Below are 20077 nucleotides of genomic sequence, written 5' to 3' on the forward strand. Positions count from 1 at the left end.
GATGTCCTCCTTACTCGTACAATAATGAATTGATAAAATCTCTTCAACTCAATAAAATTCCATGAATCGTCATTATATCATACCATATTCGGGCAGGAAATTCAATACGTCCATTCAAGAGCGGGATGTCTATTAGTGGTCATTAGCAACAGTTAGTGTATAAAAGATGAGATCTTCCTACGGATATCTTCCAGTAGTGCAAGGATGAAACTGACGGTAAGCTCACGGAGGATTTTTGTGTCGGCCTTAAAAAGCACAACCCTAGTATATTCCCAGCTCTTGGCGATATGCGTTGCAACGGTGATTCTTCTTCAAAACGCGAACACATCGGTTGCCCGGCTGAAGTTCCCCGTTTCGGCTCCCTTGATCCGAAATGTAGTCCTACCGGAGCAGAAGGACCTTCAATCTATGGCTATGGACGAGGAATTCGGTCCGATGGATACGATAAGTTGTTTTCCGCCGGCGAATCGGCGCCATCGCTACGAGTGGGCCGGTGGTTTTCGTCAGAAACATATCCTAGAAGAGCTGAATTCCGACCACCGCGACCGGCTGTCCGACGACGAGAGTGAACTTGTGTCCAAGGAAGAATCTAACGACAGTGCAACGGTGGATGGATGGGATAATCTGATTGACAAACGGAATGATAAGCATCGGGAAGTGACGGCTGATGTGTACGCCCAATATCCGTCGTCGTGCGCTTGTCAAACAAAGGTATGTTCGAACCCGGGTTGTTCAAAACGAAATGTTTGGAAGCGAGTCTCGAAATGATACAACAAATAAAAAATTAATTCATTAGTATCATTAGGTACATATTGGTAAAAAACAATTTTTAATTCTGATAAAATAAGATGGTTGGAAAGCGAACTTTTTTTGGTGTGCGAAACGGTCATTTATAGCACTAGTTGCCTATAGCCGTATTAACTCTTCATTAATGATTAAAATTTTTTTTTCCGAAAAGTTATCTTGAGTTTGGCGGCTTGTTACTTTATTCTGATGCATCCAAATGAATTTTTTTCGGGGACCCCCAATGAATTCATGAAATCTTTAATTTTGCATAATTACTTTTTTATGCTCCTCCCTGAAAGCCCAGACCAAAAAAAAAAAAACTCCCTAATCAGATCTTGAGTGTTAATTAGAACCTCATTTAAAATCGCTATATCTTTCTTGTTTCTCTATAGATGTAGAAATTTCGTAATGTGACTCAAATATTAGACTCTGGTCAGTTAATATTTAGCTACAATTATTTATTTTTAAGTTAGCGCCGATTTGGTCTAGCGGACAGGCTGGCACAAGTTTCGTTTCGGTATGCCGTTTCGGTCTTGCCCGGTAACGGCAAGAAAACACACGCATTACACTCACTCCATAACAGTTCATACGAAGCCATGGGGTCCGGGTATGATGTTTGCGCTGCATTTGAGATTTGTCAAACTTAGTAATCTGAAAAAATGCATGTGAGCACATACTTAGGCAGAAACTGCGGTGAATCCGTGCACCCATGGTAGATAACCAACATACATACATACATACAACTATTTATTTTTAATTTATTCAAAGTCTAAGATAAAAAATCTGAAAAATATACTTCGGAAAAAAAGACGATAGCCCAAGTAACGTAGACTGTTTTATCAAACCATTCAAAAACTTCTTAGCCCTAAACATACCGACACTTTGTTTAAGTACCTATTTATACCGCCGGAGGTCAGGAGGTTTGGTGACCTATTTTTTCTCGTTAACATTTTTTCTCAAACAATGTACGAAAAAAATCATTTTAAATACTATATGATTGTTCATTATTAAGTTCTTTTACATAGATAGTTTTTCGTGTTAAATGGAAACTTTTGAAAATACATCTTAACCCTCATCCGCATTAGATTTCATTACCCTAACCAGCACTAGGAGTGTCAATTTGACACTCCAAGCTAAAATCATCATAACTCTTTTTATATCTAACCGATTACAATGAAACGCATCATTATTTCGTCTGTCGGCATCGCTCTCTGACCAAATCACCACCCACCGTACCTACTTGGAGAGAAAACAAACACCTTTTGCTGGACGCGCTGCTTGTGGTTCTAGAAATTCAGGAATGATTTTACGTTTATAATTTTCATATTTTTGTGAAATCTCACAGCGTAAATTGTTGCACCTCACTAGAATGTAGATTAAATTTGCTTTCCAATGAATATACATTTTATTGGTCCAAACAAAGTAAAAGCACTGAAAATCCGGGTACAACCTGACGGTGGACCACAAAAACAGATGAAATTTCAACTTGTGAAAAAAAGCGCAAAGTAGTCAACTTTGAAAAATTCCAGTAAACTCAACTTTTGTTGCATGGAAAATCTAAAGACAGCAAAATGTGTAACGTTTTGGCGAGGCATAAATTCGGAAAAAAAATCAAAACTGAACAAGGTTTTAAAAAAAATGTTGACTTAAGCGCCAAATCTCCAACTGCAAATTGAAAATATGCCAACACTCGCGTTTTGCCCGGCGGCTAGCGGGAAGTCGTGGTTCCACACCAGATTTGAAACTCAAAGTTCAGTTTCGATCGATCTAACACCTTTTAATATTTCACAAATGTACAATGATCTTTACAAGTTTCTTAATTGGCCAAGAATTAAACAAAAAAAAATCGCGTGAGATCTCACGGTCCGCCTCAGGAACGGCAGAGTCGGCTGAACCGGAATCCGTCGCTTTGTTTCCCGAAAAAGAGAATTCCAAAAAGGGCCAGTGATTCTGTTGAAGATCACTGCTTTTTCAACATAGCAACATTATTCACTAAGTTGTTTTAACTTACGTGGCCCTTTTGTGAATAGCTGCTTTGGCTGGCAAGAGCGATCGTACGAAGATTGGATCTCTTTCATTATCCAATTTTTTGGCAATGAAAATTGCCGATTCTGCGTAGAGCGGTCTATAAACGGGCGGAACGGGTCGACACCCAGATCGCTCCTGCATCCTCGTCCCGTGCAACGTGCTGAAACCAACACCTTGGTTAGCCATCGGCATGCAATCGTCCCACATAACGATTCTCGAGAATGGCAACACCACATGCAGCACCAAACTAAACGGCAGAACCAAACTAAACGGCAGCGCACTATCGTGGTCACACTCATGACCGCACGGGAGAAGGCCCAAATACTAAGTGAACTCGGCTGTTTTTTTTTTTCCAAGGATTTTTACTCTTTTGAGTAATTCATCCTTTTCCTCCGTTTCAACTGTATGTTTTCTCTTTTTTTTTTTTTAATATTTTTTGTATATATTTTTGTTTTTTTTTTAAATTTTTTTTTTCTTTAAATGTAATTCAAATATGTTCTGTGAGTTTGGTTTCCTTGAGGAACTTTAATATTTTCTCCTCTTCCAAGGGGCAATTTGAAAGCGCCTGACGAAGGCTGTCTGCAATCTCACAATTGGTTCGAGCAAGGTGGTATTGTGGGCAGAATAAAATTATGTGTTTGATAGTGAGGGGGGTATTGCAAGATACACATATGGGTGGATCTTCGCTGTCCATTAGGTGACCATGGGTGAGCCTGGTGTGGCCAATACGCAGGCGTGTTAGTATTCGCCTTTCGTGGAATGTTGGACGATCCTTCCAGGCTTCGGTGGTGTTTTTTATTTCTTTCAGCTTATTGTTCGGTAAATTGTTCCACTCATGGAACCATGCCAACATGATTTGCTTTTTTAGCCATTTTGTGACATCGGGGGATGGTACTGCTTGGTTTGGGGGATTGAGTAGTCCGCCAGCCGCAGCAAGGCGATCGGCCCTCTCGTTGCCAGGGATTCCTGAGTGCCCAGGGATCCAGCACAAAGTGGTGTTTTTTCTGAGGGATGCTGCGGAAAGTTCAGAGACCCAAGGGTGCTTGGCATTTCCGGCAGCGGCCGCTTTCAGGACGCTGGCGGAATCAGAGAAAATGACCGAAGGAGTCGAGGGACAGTGGTCACGAGTTGCTACCAAGAGGGCGAAAGCCTCTGAGCTAAAAACTGAACAAATAGTGGGAAGGGGAAGTGATATGTTGTGGTGATTGCTAAATATACCGCAGCCAACCTGCCCGTCGAGAGTTCTAGAACCGTCAGTATAGAATTTAGGAATGTCCCTGTATTTCCTATTGACGAGGTGATGGAATAGTGATAGGACCTTGGATGGATTATCTCCAGCTCTTATTTTGGAAAGCAAGGAAAGATCAATATTGGGAATTCTTTCGTTCCATTTTTGTATTCTGGGTTCGTTACGAGTGGCAATTTGTGGTAGGGACACGTGGATTTGTTCAAGAAGTCTTTCGGTGCGTAGAACTAAAGGTACCTCATGGGATCGATCGTAGGATAACTACCGTACTGTTTTTGTGGCAATATTTTTGAGTAGCACGTACCTGAAGGGCAATTGGCCACTTTCCGACATAAGCGATGTTATGGGACTACTTTTAAATGCCCCGCTAATTATACGTACGGCCTGATTATAGGCGGGTTCGAGTTTTTTGATGGTATATTCATAACCACGACTAAACAGTCCACAGCCGTGCAGCATCGTTGGCAATAACCAACCATGGAGAAAGAGGAAAAGGGATGTGCGAGATCCCGCACCGTTGGAGCTGCAGATCTTCTTGAGAATGTTGAGCTTTCTGGTGGCTGCCTTTCGGGTTTGATTAACGTGACAAGAGAACCTAAGCTGATCGTCCACCCAGACACCCAAGAGCCGAGAATTTCGTACTAAGGGGATTATTTTGTTCTGCATGATTAGTGGGGGCATTTTAGATAGCTTTTTTCTGTGGGGACCAAAGTGCATTAATTTGGACTTTTCCGGTGCAAAAGAAAAACCAACAGTGGGGGCCCATTGAGCAATTTTGTTTACAGCAGTTTGGAGCTTTTTGCGGGCGAGACGAGTAAAAGGGGATGTGGATATTAGGGTAATGTCATCAGCGTAGGCTAGTGTGTCGATATCATCGGGGAGAATGTCAAACATTGATTGAAGGCCTATCAGAAAGAGAGTAGGGGCAATCACTGACCCTTGCGGGACCCCATTAGGTATTTCGTTGGGAGATGAGTAAGCTCCGTCAATGTAAACTCTAGCTGTTCTGCCAGTCAGAAAGCTCTGAATGAACTTTCCCATTCTACCCGTTATTCCCCAGTTTTTAATTGAGTCTAAAATTTTGTGACGGCTGACCCGATCGAAGGCCTTAGATAGATCAAGTGTGAGACTTTCTGCGTGCCAGTTTCGGGATAGAGCTTTATCTAAGATGCCTTCGAAGGTAGTTAAATGGTCGTCAGTGGAGAGACCTGGGCGGAAGCCGAACTGCCGACAGTTGAGCCTGTTTGTTGATTCTAAAATAGAGACCAACCTTCGCTTAACCATCCGTTCAAGGATTTTCCCTGAACAATCCAGGAGCGTGATAGGCCGATAACTGTTGAGGTGGTGTAAGTTTTGCTGGGGTTTAGGAATGGGAATGATTAGTCCTTCCTTCCACTGGCTGGGGATGTTACCGCTGCCCCATATTCTGTTCAGGATGTTGAGAAAGATCGTTTTACCGATCGGAGGGAGGTTTTTCAATAAGGGATAGCCAATTTCGTCCAACCCGGCGGAACGCCCTTTTACTCTCTCTAGAGCTCTCTCAAGTTCTTTGAGGGAAAAGTCATTGTTATAGTCTAGGTTGAGTTGGGTGGAGAAATCTATAGGTAGGGTTTCAGAGGGGTTTGAATCGGGGGATGATACTGTAGAGAAAGATTGGCAGAAAGAGTCAGCTAGTAGGGAAGGATCATTTGAGTAATCTTGGTTAAGGAGCAGGTGGAAACGGCTATGTCTATTTGTCCCGTTAAGGCGTTTTATCTTATCCCATAGTAGGGAGGACGGGGTAGAAGGATTTATTTCCTCCACGAACTTAATCCAGCTATCTTTTTTGGCCTTTTTTATTGCCGAGCGGGAGGCTGAGTGTGCTATTTTATACTCTTTAAGAGCAACTTCTTTGTGGGGGTCATCATTTTGTAAGCGCCTTAGTAGCCGTAGTTTTTTGCGGCGTAATTTGATAATGTCCCGAACCTCGGAATTCCACCAGGGAACTGAAGGTTTACCTGGCATGCCACTTGTTCGAGGAATATTCTTTTTCGCTGTGTCATACAGCAGTTTTGAAAAAGACTCAATGTTTTGTGGTGGATCGTTGCGCATGCAGAGTTCGATATCTATCTGATATCCAGCCCAATCAGCCTCTTCGTATTTCCATCTAGGTCTGATGGCGGATGATGGAGTGGAGTGCTCTAACGTGATTAGGACGGGGAAATGATCACTACCATGGGAGTCGTCCATAACTTTCCAACTCAATTTAGGGCTTATGTCCCAGGACGCAAGACTGAGATCAATTGCGGACAGATTACCAGTGGAAGGGCAAATTCTGGTGGGGAGGAGGTTATTCAAGATGGTGAGACTGTTGTTGTTGGAAAAATTCTCCAAAAAGGAACCTTTCTTGTCGGTTTTATTTGCCCCCCATTCTGTTGAGTGGGCATTAAAATCTCCCATAATAAGGACTGGTTTGGGTAGTTGTTCAATAATATTTTCCAGTTCTTCAGAGAACACTTGATAGGATAGTTTTGGAGAGATATAGATAGAGACGGCTGAGATTTTTATGGGGGATTCAAGGCGAATGGCAATTACGTCGAGTGAAGAATTTATGGGTAGGGTTGTGTAAGGGAAACCAAGTTTGATAGCAAGGCCGGCGCCTTGTCCTGTCTGATGGAGGTGGAGATTGTAATCTTTAATAAAGGTTTTAGGGATTAGCTGAGGAGGTGCTAGCGTTTCTTGTAGTGCGATGAGAATGGGGGAAAATCTGGTGGAAAGAAGCTGTAGTTCCGAGCCGCGCGCTCTTAGGCCGTTTAGATTCCACTGAATGGCTAAGGGGACTTTGCTTCTGCGAGTTGGAGAATTTCTTTGATGGGGGAGGTTGGGGGGGAATTGGGAGCTAGGGTTTGAGGATATGTTGCTTGTAGGGAGATCTATTTGCGGGGAAAAGCTTTCGTTTGAACTTGAAGCCATTTTAGGATTGGTTTGGTTTTGACTTACCGATTGGTGGTTGTGGGTGGGGACGGCTGTTGTTGGTTTTGGAGGGTTCCGCATTGTTGATCGGATTGACACACTGTTTCTTGGGAGTACCTGTTTTCTTGTCATCTTTGGACCTTCGGTTGCGGCGATTTCGTTTAGATGCTTTGGAGGTGGTGCTGGAATGGCTGCTTTCGGTGACCATGGTGGTGTCTGAGTTGTCCGTCTCGGTTTCAGTTGTTGATTCGGTTTCATGGTTTGCTTGGAGAAGTTGAAGTTGGGCAATGAGCTGCGCTACCTGTTCTTCCAGCTGGCGAATTCTTTGGTCCTTCGTATTTTCTGCTGAGGCCATAGTGAGGCGTTGTTGAATTTTGCTTGGTTGTTGGGAAGTGGCTTGACGACTACGATATTCCTTTGCAGCGGCTCCTTGGGAGATTCCTTGATCCACCCGGATCTTCACTATCTCCTGTTCGTCCCTATGGACTGGACACAATCGACTCATAGCGGGATGGGTGCCGTCGCAGTTGAGGCAATGGGGTTCTTTGTTGCATTTTGGGTGTGCCGGAGATTCACCGCAGTTCAGACATACTTCAGTGTGTTCACATCTAACCTTTGTATGCCCATATTTTCCGCATTTGAGGCAGATGAGGGGCCGTGGGTAATATGGTCGAGTGGGGGTGCGTATATAGCCGAAATAAACAAAATCCGGGGCCACAGTTCCGCTGAATGTGAGGACCATTGAGTTTGTGGGTACCGATTTACCGTCGATCTTCTTGATGAAGCGATATACCTTGACCACTTTTTGATCGGCGAGATTTTCTTGAATTTCCTCGTCTGAAAGTCCCAAGACTTCTCGACAGGAAACTACCCGTTGGCATGTGTTCAGGGTTGGGTGAGGCGCAATGGTAATTTTTGTTCCGTCCAGTAATTCCGTCAGTTTACAGAGCTTGTTCATTTGATCAGTGCTCCTTATTTTCAGAAGGTAGGCTTCTCCATTGTTGATGGAGTTGGCCCCTTCAATTCGACCGACGAACCGGTCAATCGATTTTGAAATGATGAATGGGTTGGTGGGAAGTTGGTTGTCAGCTTGAGGGCGTAGAATCAGGAAGTTTAATTCGCCGTGAAGGCCTTTGGGGTCCATCCATGTTGGGAGAGTTCTTCCAAAATGTTGCTTGGAAGTTTGGGCTTTGTCGGCCCAGGGTGGATTTGCATCCACCATCCTACGGGTCAGCCACTAGAAAACTTTCAGCAGAGTTTTTTGGCCGGCGTAATGAAAAAAAAAAAATACTAAGTACAAAGTATGTCGGAAAGATGTCCGTGTTTTAGAAAGTCTAGCTAACAGACTGAGAGCGCTTAACGGAGCGAAAGTAAATACAACCGTTCGAGAGCGCGGTCAAAACGAGACTGTCTGTGCCAATCCAGAGAAAGTCTGAACTCGGCTGGCTGTAACTTTGTCCTCTTATAACTTCGGAACTCGTGCAGTTTTGCGTTGACGCTCGAGGTTTTCTTTTGTTTCGATTGTTCCCTGCTTGCATAGATATGTAGGTAATGACAAATGGTTTTTTTTTCCGTGCGAGAACTATCTTTGCTTCCAGGGGTGCCCAATCTGAACTGAACTTTGAAATGTTACAAATGTTAGAATTTTAATAGATTTTGAAGTCATATTTTTTTTCAAAAACTCTACCATCGCTCAAACAGTATTTACAAGCAATCGAATGAAAAGTAGGTTTTTCAGACCGCTTTTTGAACTTTTTGCGACCATTTCATTTAAGCAAGTGTTTTAAAAAGCTTATTCTTACAGTTTATATAGAAACACAAGTAAAAAAAAAAGTAATTATTGGTAATATTTTCGGACTTTCGACTTGACGCGTTTCATTAGGTTTTGTACAGGTGATTGATCACACTTCTTGGCCGCAGCATTCCAATTTTTTTTGAAAACCGCCATGGTCATGTTGGCCTTACCATCCTTCTTGAGAACTCTCTTGACGATAGCCCAATATCGTTCTATGGGGCGAAGTTTGGTGGATTAATATAATTCTCAACGAAATCTACATCGTTATCCGCATATAAGAGTGGATTTAGCGTAGTGGGCTGACGTCAAATCCGGCCAGAGCAATGTTGGAGTCGTATGTTTCTTATATAGTGGCAGCAACCTTTTCTGCAAACACTCCTTTTGGTATAGATATCAGCATTTGTTGTTCCTTTTGTAAAGAAACTCGCCGACTTTAATCCGCAGGAGCAGATTGCCTGCAACAGAAGCACTTTTTGGCGAAATTTTTCCACCTCAACGGACTCCTCGTGGAAACACATATCCTCCACAATAGCTGCAGTGTAGAATTGTGGTCTCGGAAGAGTACTGGAATCCTCTTTTACATAAGTTTCATCGTCCATGAGAGTGCATGCATCTGGCTTCAACATAATCCGATGATACAGCTTCCGGGCTCTGGTTTTTGCTCGTGATTTTTGTTCAGCCGTTTGATTGGACACTTTCTGCTTCTTGTATGTCTTCAAGTTGTTCCGCTTCTTGATCCGCTGTGCCATTCCGATCGATGTCCCAGCTTTTTTCGCCAAATCCCGTATGGACATCGATCGATTCCAGTTGATGAGGTTGATTACCTTACGGTTCAGATTTGGGTCTGATAGTCCTGGGTTTCTGCCTCTTCCTGGCGAATCATCGAATGTTCCCCGAACTTGTAAATGATGGATTTTGCGCTCGCCGGATGAATGCCAAAACGTTTCGCCACTTCATTCATCGAGACGCCCTTCTCTCGCATCCAAGTGTACAACACACGAATTTTAACTTTTTTAATTCGCAACATTTTGGGAGAAACGAATGTTTCAAACGTAAACAAAGCGCTTGATAGATCAAGATGCTACATACAGGTTAGCACAGTTGTGCGCGTTCACGCGTTACTAAGTAGAAGGCCCAAATATGTTTATAGTTAATTTTCGATACACTCCTTAGTTAATGACAAGATTTACCGCGCTTGTAAGAGTGGGTGGACCCTACTGTGCTGAGAGTCGTTAATGTTTGACTGGTTAGCATTTAAATATAAGAACAATTTTACTTTATTCTTAAATACGGTAAAGCTAGGTGTAATTTTTATTTCGTTTGGTAACGAGTTGAACATTCTTATAGCTTTGTTCACTACACTGTTTTGAGCAAATGAAGTTCAAATCGTCTAGTAAGGAGATTAACATGAGCCGAACTTCTTGTATAATGTGAACGAATTTCTGATGTAGGTGTAACATCTAGTTGGTGTTTAACACTAAACGTACCGGAGGCGGTCAAATGACGGTTTTTGAATTTTAAACGATGATAACGCCTTATATAATTGTTTTTTCGCAAATTTAACGACAGGACTATTTTTGTTTTTGAAATGCAAGTATTTTTGCGTTTTTAAATTTTTTTTAAGTGTTACGGTTTTTGAATAACGTATGTGGTATACCTATTCATACCGCGAGCGGTCAAATGACGGCAAACACCGTTTTCGCTAAAACTCCCTTGTTTCTCAACCGATTTCTACCAAATTTATAGTTTTGAAAAGCTTATAACTCGACTCAAATGTGTATCTCAGACAATTTTCAGCTACAATCAATAACTTTAAAGTTATTTACAGTACAAGAAAAAATTTATGAAAAAACATGCTTCAGGAAAAAGGTTGTAAATCAGTTATTAAGTGCTCGAAAAAAATTTCACTTAGTGCCTGAGAAAGCTGAAGTTAGAAGCTATATGTTGCACATATGGAAATTTTTTTAAAAAATTTTCTAAGATCATGGCCACAAAAAATCTAAAAAAGTTGTGTAAAACCCGTACTTTTCAATCAATCAACCGCCAAAGCTGTTCCTGTTACAGTAGAAAATTTTAAAAAAGTGAATTGAAAAGTAGACGTAATTTGTCACATTTTGGCATCTTTAGATTTTTGAAATACGAAGTACATAATTTATGACGACTTTTCAAAGGTAGCTGTTTTTCGAACTTTTTATCAATTTGGATTTTCTAAGACAATTCCTACACCTAACTCAGCTTTGCACTGGATTTTGAGTACGTTAACGTAAGGTTTAGGCAATAAAACTATATGCAAAAGAAAGCAAATTTCATACCGGTTCTAGTGGTGTAACTGCATTGGCGGTGCAATGCTTGGCAAAAATATGATAAATAAAACAGTGAACTAGTTTCTGAATTTTGAGAAGTCAGCACCAATTCTTGCTTGGCAGACGGGCGCAGTGGGTGGCAATATCTCAAAGCTATTTTGCACACGAAGACGGATGAAAAGAAACGAAAAAACAAACAAGCATTAGCTCAAATTTTCTAGTTTTACTTTCAGAAATATATTTATTATATTTTTGTAAAGCATTGCACCGCCAATGCAGTTACATCACTAGAACCGGCATGAAATTTGCTTTCTTTTGCATATCTATAGTGTTTTTGCCTAAACTATACGTTAACGTACTCAAAATCCAGTGCAAAGCAGAATTTGGGTGTAGGGATTGTCTCAAAAAATCCAGATTCATAAAAAGTACGCAAAACAACTACCTTTGAAAAGCCGTCAAAAATTATGTATTTAGTATTTTAAAAATCTAAAGATGCCAAAATGTGACAAATTACGTCTACTTTTCTATTCACTTTTTCAAAATTTTCTACTGTAACAGGAACAGCTTTGGCAGTTGATTGATTGAAAAGTACGGGTTTGACACAACTTTTTTACATTTTTTGTGGCCATGATCTTAGAAAATTTTTAAAAAAAATTTCCATATGTGCAACATATAGCTTCTAACTTCAGCTTTCTCAGGCACTAAGTGAAATTTTTTTCGAGCACTTAATAACTGATTTACAACCTTTTTCCTGAAGCATGTTTTTTCATAAAATTGTTCTTGAACTGTAAATAACTTTAAAGTCATTGATTGTAGCTGAAAATTGTCTGAGAAACATATTTGAGTCGAATTATAAGCTTTTCAAAACTATAAATTTGGTAGAAATCGGTTGAGAAACAAGGGAGTTTTAGCGAAAACGGTGTTTGCCGTCATTTGACCGCTCGCGGTATGAATAGGTATATAAAAAGTGTCGGTATGTTTAGTGTTAATAATGTTATTCAAAACATTATATGTACCGTGAACGGCCCTAATTCTGCGCAGTCCCAAACTCTGCGCATTTTCATATTCAAACAGAAATATTTCAAGATGTGATGAATTAAATATTCATGAAAAAAGCTGAATCTCTTCAGTTACTGTTTATCTTCAAAATGCTTCCAATTATTTTGAAAACTGATGAGTTGTTCGCGAGAAATTGAATAAATCAAAATAAATGTAGGAAGCAAACGTTGAAAAATGGCCGGCGTTAGCAGTACAGCTTAAGCGTTAGGAAAACAAAAAGATCAAATGAAACCGTTTTAAACAGAATTTTCTCATTGGAAATGCCTTTACGTGAAAGATAAAATCATTCTGAACATGACTGCAAAAAAATTTTTAGATAAAAATGGTTTTTCAAATCAAAACAATGATTTAAGCAATGCGCAGAATTTGACACCATTTGTTTACTTATGTTCCTAATGCGCAGAATGAAAAGCACCGGAGAGAACTGATGTTTAAGTTGCAAGGAATTGAATGCAGGGAGTTAGGAGACGTTTAATTACAGTTTTCTAATAAGTTTTATGAAGATAGGGTATCCGTAAAGTTGTTGGGAGTTTCTTAGGAATCCCTTCGAATCTACATGTTTTGTTGACAAAAAATAGAAAATCTTGATTTCCGTTCTCTATCGTGTTCGCGTGTTTATCGTTCAGTTCCAACTGTACAGACTGTTCCGACATACACAAGCGGTTCCGGCGGGCCACAAAATCGCCCCAGCTGGGGGAACTACGCGAAGCTTCTCTCGGTTCACCCGCTCACTCGCATTCGTTGACTTACTGATACTGAATGATATTAAACCAAATGAAGCAGCGCGTAGTTCCTCCCCCAGCTGGGGCGATTTTGTGGCCCGCCGGAACTTCTTCTGTATGTCGGAATAGTGTGCACTGCACACCAACGAAACAAGTTAATTTGACCAGATCCGGCGAAGAACGTGATCGATCAACAAATATTGGGTAAGCGAGCTGCAGGAAAAAGCATCTGCAAGTAACATATATCAAGTGTAAGAAATAGTGAAAGAAAGTGTCACACAAGGTTCAAAGATCCAAGGCTTGAATTAGCCCATTTTCATAATTTGCAATACTTTATTAAGCGTAAAACATGTTTTTAAGACTTTTTAATTAAATTCAATGTTTGTCTTATAAGTACGGAATGGTATATTGGTTTTATTTGGGTGCGCAGAATATGGGACATATGCGCAGAATTAGGAACAAATAGAAAATAGTGCGCAGAATAAGGGCCGCTCGCATTTTTTCCAAATGTTGTAAATAATCCACATTTTTGCTCCGAAATTGAGCTCTCATTATTTTTGCCGTTAAATTTGTTAGTTAACCTAACTGTACACGAAATTTTGAGGAAATTCATTGAAAGGTAAATTTTTTATAACTTAAAACATTTGAAAAATCCTTAACTGCGCAGAATTAGGGCCGTTCACGGTACACACTTAATCTTTTCTCCTGTGATCGGAACGATTTCGTCCTGTACATGATGGCTCTAGATATGGTGATCTCATATGCCAAATCGCCATTCCGCCATATTGAAAAAAGTTTTGACAGCTGGCTGTAGTGTTTACGAAAAAAGGGGTCCAGGGATGCCAGGTGTTAGTGATAAAAAATCAGATGGCAAAAAAGTGTGTGTATGTGCAGAAGCCAATCGTAAACGAAAGATCAAAAGATTTAAAACCGTACTGGGGTTCAGTTTATTTTATTATATTTAAATTGAGTTTTCGGAAAAAAGCAATGATATGAGTATATTCAATGAATTAATTTGTATTCTAAACACTTTTTTTTAATAAAATTACAATACAGTTCGGCCTATCCGTATGTTCCGAAAAAGGAAAACTTTTCATTGACCGTTATGATAGAAAGGATCTTAAAGGGTGGAACAAACAACTAAAACCCTAAACTGGATGTTGCTTGCTCCTTATATATTCTTTTTACCTTATCCAAAGAGCTATTTTGTTTCCCTTTAATCGAAAAGTGTTGGATGAAAATAAACGTAAATCGGTTCTGCTAAAGGAATGCTATAAATTCTGCTATTGATAATTTTCATGATTAAATGATAAACGATTTTATGATTCCAAAATTTTATTTTCAAATAACTGTTGCATCATGTAAATACTGCTTAAGCCTTTTTTAATATTAACATATTCAGTTAATCTACCTTCACCACCACCCACGAGCAGCGCTGAGCTGAAGCTTTGCTGCACTTGAGGATGACTAGCAATTGGACAGCATCACCTGCAGAATCCTTCAGGGGCTCAATCCATTCCGGACAATCAACAGTCTGTAGTGGATCGAACTGATTCCCCAACCCACTCATCGGACTTATCGTCATGCTGCTCAGGCGCCTAACGTTGCACATATTTTCCTTTTTTAGCTCATCGGTTCCGTCATTCAAAAGTGCCAAAAACTTCATCTGGTTTTTCCAAATGCTACCCATCAGATCCGGATTACTCGATTGGATCTTCTGGAGCAGCGATGGCAACAGACGGGGGTCCTCCTGAAGCAGCTTTTTCATCTCGATGAAGATCGGATGTTCTTGCAGGAGGGCCAGCCGCTTCTCGGACGATGGAATGTAACGCCTCGCCATTAGAGTGCCCCAAATGACCCGACTTTTGAAAAAGTTATACGCTGCAGGCAAAAATTGATCATTGGCCTAGTACAAGATCTCATGCCAAATTTGGGCCAGATCGGATCACGTTTAGGGGTCGCTCAACGAACCTGAAGTTTGTATGGGATTTTGAAACATTTTGTTCGGGAGAAACATGAAAAACCAGTTTTTCATCAATAACTTTGGTTCCCGTCGGCCGATATCTTTCAAAAACGGGTTTTCGTAAAGCCTAGATTATGAAAAATATTTCATCCGAAGACTGCATTTCAATAAAAGTTAAGATAAAAAAGTTATAAGGCTTCAAAAATGGGCTAACTTTTTTAACGGTGGTATTCAGCACTGTTAATGAGGCGTCAATATGTTCGACCGCCTCAGCTCATTAATAGTGATGAATACCGTCCTTAAAAAAGTTAGCCAATTTTTGAAGCCTTATAGCTTTCTTATCTTAACTCTAATTGAAATGCAGTCTTCGGATGAAATATTTTTCATAATTTAGGCTTTAAGAAAACCCGGTTTTGAAAGAAATCGGCCGACGGGAACCAAAGTTATTGATGAAAAACTGGTTTTTCATGTTTCTCCCGAATAAAATGTCTCAAAATCCCATACAAACTTCAGGCTCGTTGAGCGACCCCTAAACGTGATCCGATCTGGCCCAAATTTGGCATGAGATCTTGTACTAGGCCTAGGATCAATTTTAACCTGCAGCGCATAACATTTCACAGGTTTTGAATTTCCCATACAAATTTGGGGCAGTCTACTCGCCATGTTACCATCCGATTCGATGACTTTCTGCTGCTTCTAGATAGCTCTTCAAAGAAAAAAGTGTTGAATAAGCATAAATTTGTCATAAGTAATGCAAAATTAATGTTACTAACCGCTACCGACAAAGCTGGCACCGTCGTTTATAGGTCCAACTTCTTCCAGCTTTGCTTACTAACCCGGAGCTCAGCCGGAAAATTTTGTTTCGATTCTATGAATTATATTTGCAAAAATCAAGGCGAAATCTTTGTCTAAGCAATATCTTGATGATTGGAAAAACTTCGTGTTTTACAAAAAATCAGAGCACCTGGCATCCCAGCCAGACAGCAGCCAGCCGAACAGCCAGCTGTCAAATTTCGGCTCCTCCTCCGCATCCAACCCTCGTCTACATTTTGCCAAAGTGAGACCACCATATCTAGAGCCATCATGGTCCTGTATTTTCAACAGCTGAAATTACAGGACAAATCTCGGGACAAAAAAAGTGCTCAGGAAAACAACTGTCAGATTGACCTATAGATTCTGAACAATGCTTTCCTGTAATTTTGGGGAGTTTTGGCATATTTCTGGGAGCTCGAAACGGTTCTCTCCTGTAATTGCTACACCCAAAATTCAGCCTCTGTGCCAATGGCGTGTAGTCAATTACATAGCATCATTGGTACAAGAAGATAACGCGACCGGTGCTGATTCGATTTGCTCCCACTGGCATTAATCTCCCAAGTTAACCGAATTGCGTATGTCTGAAAGAAACAAAATAAAAACGTTTGCACGTCCCTCCCTATCGCATCACAAGACGAAGAAGGATGGAAATAAATACCGGCCAACACCAGGCGGCCAGCGAACCGAGCACTGTGCGTGTGAATGTAGCAAAAGCAACAACAAAAATATCCTTCTAATTCAATCCACTGGCACCGGCAAACCACGGCCAAGCTGTGCGTGTGTATGCAGTAAAAGCAACAAAAAAAACATTCCTTCAATTCACCGGCAAACAACCACGCACCGGCCAAGCTGCCCGGCTTTAGCAGCTGTGTATATGAAGCGTGTGTATGTAATAGCAGGCGGTAAGCAAACACAGTTCTCATTCAATGGGTTTCCCGTTTCCTTCACTCCCGTTCCCTTTCCCGTTTCCATAACAAAACAAGCTGCCCGGCTTTGGCAGCAGTGTATATGTAGCGTGTGTATGTAATAGCAGGCAGTAAGCAAAGCACAGTTCTCATTGAATGGGTTTCCCGTTCCTTCACTCCCGTTCCCTTTCCCGTTTCCATCGCAAGACAAAGGAATGCATTGAAAGAAGGCCAAACGCCGGGAAGCCGCCGTTGTGCGTTTTTTTTCGATTGATCGGTGACAGAAAGCCTATGACAAATATCCCTCGTCCTGCATGAAGCTTGAATAGTACACTGGTTAAAATGCCGGTCTGGCAAGACGCTATGATTGGTAATTAGAGTTCGATTCTCACTACGGCGCTGTGGTTTTAATTTTTATTTTTTTTGTTTCTGGGATGAATTATCCAATAGGAATAGGTTTTTCTTGTTTCGCTTGAATGTAGTGGTCATCATTTTGGTTGGGAGCCGAGTCCTTATGCCAGTTACGGTTTTTCAAACATACCGTTTTCGGCACAGTGCACATTTCAGCGCATTATCGGCACAGAGATATGCTAAATAGGCATTGGATTTTTGCAACCTCTTCTATGGGTGTAGTGAATTCTATTGCCCTTTCCCCTGGTTCTTAATTCTTTTTATTTTTCATATAACCCAAATACTTTGATTCAGAAAAAAGAAACACAATTTTCGTTTGAACAAACTTAATATATTTTAAGCATTTTTACATATTACACTATTTTGCACTGTTCAACTTAAACACAGACGAAAACGCTCCTCTGTAAATAAAAGAAACAAAAAATTGATTAATTTTAATATTAAAATACTGGATTACTGCGAAACTTACCGACGCGCCGTGTATAGCATTCAAATCCTTGCGTTCCTTGCCAGGTTTTATCGGCCAAACACAAACCAAAGTTTCCAAGTCGTGTTGATAAAAATCCTGCACTAAAATCAATTTGCCTGTAGAAGAATTTTTCCACAAAGTTCTGTTGCAAATAATGTTGTGCCATTCTCCGCAGGAATCTTCTTAAGTTGCAACTATCCGCTCGACTAAAGACCACCGACAACCAATGTTAACCGCGAAAAAATGGAATTTCAGAAGTTTGGCGGCTTAAAATCTTTTGCACTGGTGAAAAAGAGATAACAAATCTTGTTTTTTTTTCATACAGGAAAACAAAAGAAAGAAAATTTGACCTATTTCACGGTAAACCGTGATTCAGGAGAACACTGTTCTGATATCATGGGGATAGTTCGAGTTCCTGTGCATTCGTAAGTAATTCAACCCCGATTACGGGAGAAACGAAGATTTACGAGGATCAGGATAGATTTCATTCGAATTTCGCGACATTTGAATACCTTTCCTGTGGTTCGGAGAGTCATGGTCCCGAGCGGAGAAAATGCAATCTAAGTGTGTAGATATAGAAACACAATTCGGGCATCATTAGCATATCCAAAGATAGCACTCTGAAATTGTAAAGCTGAAAAGTAGGGTGTAGTATAGGAAGGTTTCCTATAATCTTTATGGCTTGTTTTGCAAGATACGGATTTATACACCAAATTATGCTAGCAGATTGCTGTTGCTACCTCATTTTGGTCTCGACTTGCTGTTAATTAGAAATGACTGAAACCTTAATGATGCCTAATTTAGCTATCATAGAAAAGTCAACAGCACATAATGCTATCACTTTGCTGTTGATACCTAGTTTTGGTCTCATTTTGCTAATGCATTTTGCATTTTGCTTCAAAGTCTACTCGGGTAGGTTACAAATTCATGCTAGCATTGCTACCCCATATGGAGTTCATAGACGCAATACGAGGGTGGATAAAAGCAAAGTATATATTCCAAGCTGTAGTTTCAGTTATAATTGATCGTGTTTTTTTCAGCGCAAATAGATACGGTGTTATTTTAGAGCAAACTTTTTTTGTTTGAATATTCCATTTCATATTTTTGTCTTCAAACAGACCTTAATATTTCACTGTATTAACTTGTTGCAATAGAGATCCTCGTACAGAGATCTGTAGGGTTTGGGTATTCCTCGAAGATTAAATAATATGAAGTTGTTTTTTTTAGGTTCATTTCCATATGATTTGATAGGAAATAGTCGTCTAATATTTCAAGATCATGTTCTATCCTTCGTTTTAATGTAACCAAATCTTCAGAACTGTATAAGATTGTAGCATCATCAGCATAAAGCTGCAGTTTCCCTACTAGAGGCAACGTGAAAATGCTATTGATGTAAATGATAAACAACAATGGACCCAAAACGGATCCTTGAGGAACTTGATAGGCTGTAGAGAACTGGTAATGTTGTTAATTTTTACTGCTTGTTTTCGATTGTTTAGATAGGATTGCATAAAGAGCTGAGCATCATCAGAAAAACCCACATCAGAGAGCTTTTTGACCAGTAACTTAAGCTAAACTCCAGCTTTCTCAAGCACTAAGAGATTTTTTATTTCCAGCACACCGACAAGAATGACCTAAGCTGTTAAACGGTCGTTAAATAAAATAAACAAACAAACAAAATATTTCCAGCTCTCAGTAACTGACTTACAGCCTTTTTCACAAAGCATGTTTAAAAAAATTCTTCGACTTGGAATAACTTTGAATTAAATGATTGTAGCTGAATATTGTCAAAGAATCATATTTGAGTCACGTTACAAGCTCTCCAAAACCCTAAATTTTGTTACAATCGGTTGTGAAACAAGAGAGTTTAGCGCATAAAGTGGTGATTTGTCCTCCGGTGGTATAAATAGGTGTACCAAATACGTTTTTCCAGGGAGAATTAAATAAAATTAAGTATATTTTTTAATTCGATACATCGGTAGAATATTCAACAATTCCATGAGCAAAAGTCAAAGCGTAGAAAATGGGAATTGATTTATTTTTCGTATTTTATTAATTTTCATATATTTTTAATTTTAAGTAACACGATTTTCAGATTTTGTGCAATGTAGATAGTATGCAATGTCGTTGCATGCAAGGTTTTGTGTTTAATTTTGTAGAAAATTTGATTTTATGCCAATTCTTACCTTGAACCACTTGGCCACGTTTCAATAGAACGTATTTATAGAGGATTTCTGCTCGTTTCAGTACGAGCTGCTTGACCTGGGGTACACCCACTTTCCCCGCTACATCGTGAACGCGATTTGCCAGAACCGGAACATCAACAGCCGCAAGTGTTGGCGCGGATCCCGCTGTAAGGAGATTCCCTACAAGGTGCGCGTCCTGACGAAGCGTTCCGAGGTAGAGCCGAGCCCGACCGATGAGGATCAGGATCATCACGCGACGCAGCTGCCGGAACCGCTGAGAGATTTCTGGCGCTTCAAAACGGTCACCATTGCTGCCGCGTGCCAGTGTTCGATCTAGGTTGATTCCTACCTACACGAAAATGTACCATATTGTTTGGATATAAATTTTACGATCGCTTGATGGGATATGATTTTTGTTTTTTTTTTCTTCTCGATGACA

At 40.3% G+C, this 20077-nt stretch overlaps 1 protein-coding gene across 1 annotated transcript; it reads left to right on the forward strand.

Annotated features, from left to right (window-relative positions):
- The first annotated feature begins 136 nt into the window (after window positions 1–136).
- LOC129738967 (uncharacterized) lies at window positions 137–20043 on the forward strand. Its single transcript, XM_055730324.1, has 3 exons — window positions 137–216; window positions 277–711; window positions 19700–20043. The coding sequence occupies exons 1-3, from the start codon at window positions 205–207 to the stop codon at window positions 19973–19975; spliced, it is 723 nt and encodes a 240-aa protein (XP_055586299.1). The 5' UTR covers window positions 137–204; the 3' UTR covers window positions 19976–20043.
- The last annotated feature ends 34 nt before the right edge of the window (window positions 20044–20077 follow it).

This window comes from Uranotaenia lowii, chromosome 1 (genome assembly GCF_029784155.1).
Source record: "Uranotaenia lowii strain MFRU-FL chromosome 1, ASM2978415v1, whole genome shotgun sequence".
In the NCBI taxonomy this organism is placed as follows: domain Eukaryota; kingdom Metazoa; phylum Arthropoda; class Insecta; order Diptera; family Culicidae; genus Uranotaenia; species Uranotaenia lowii.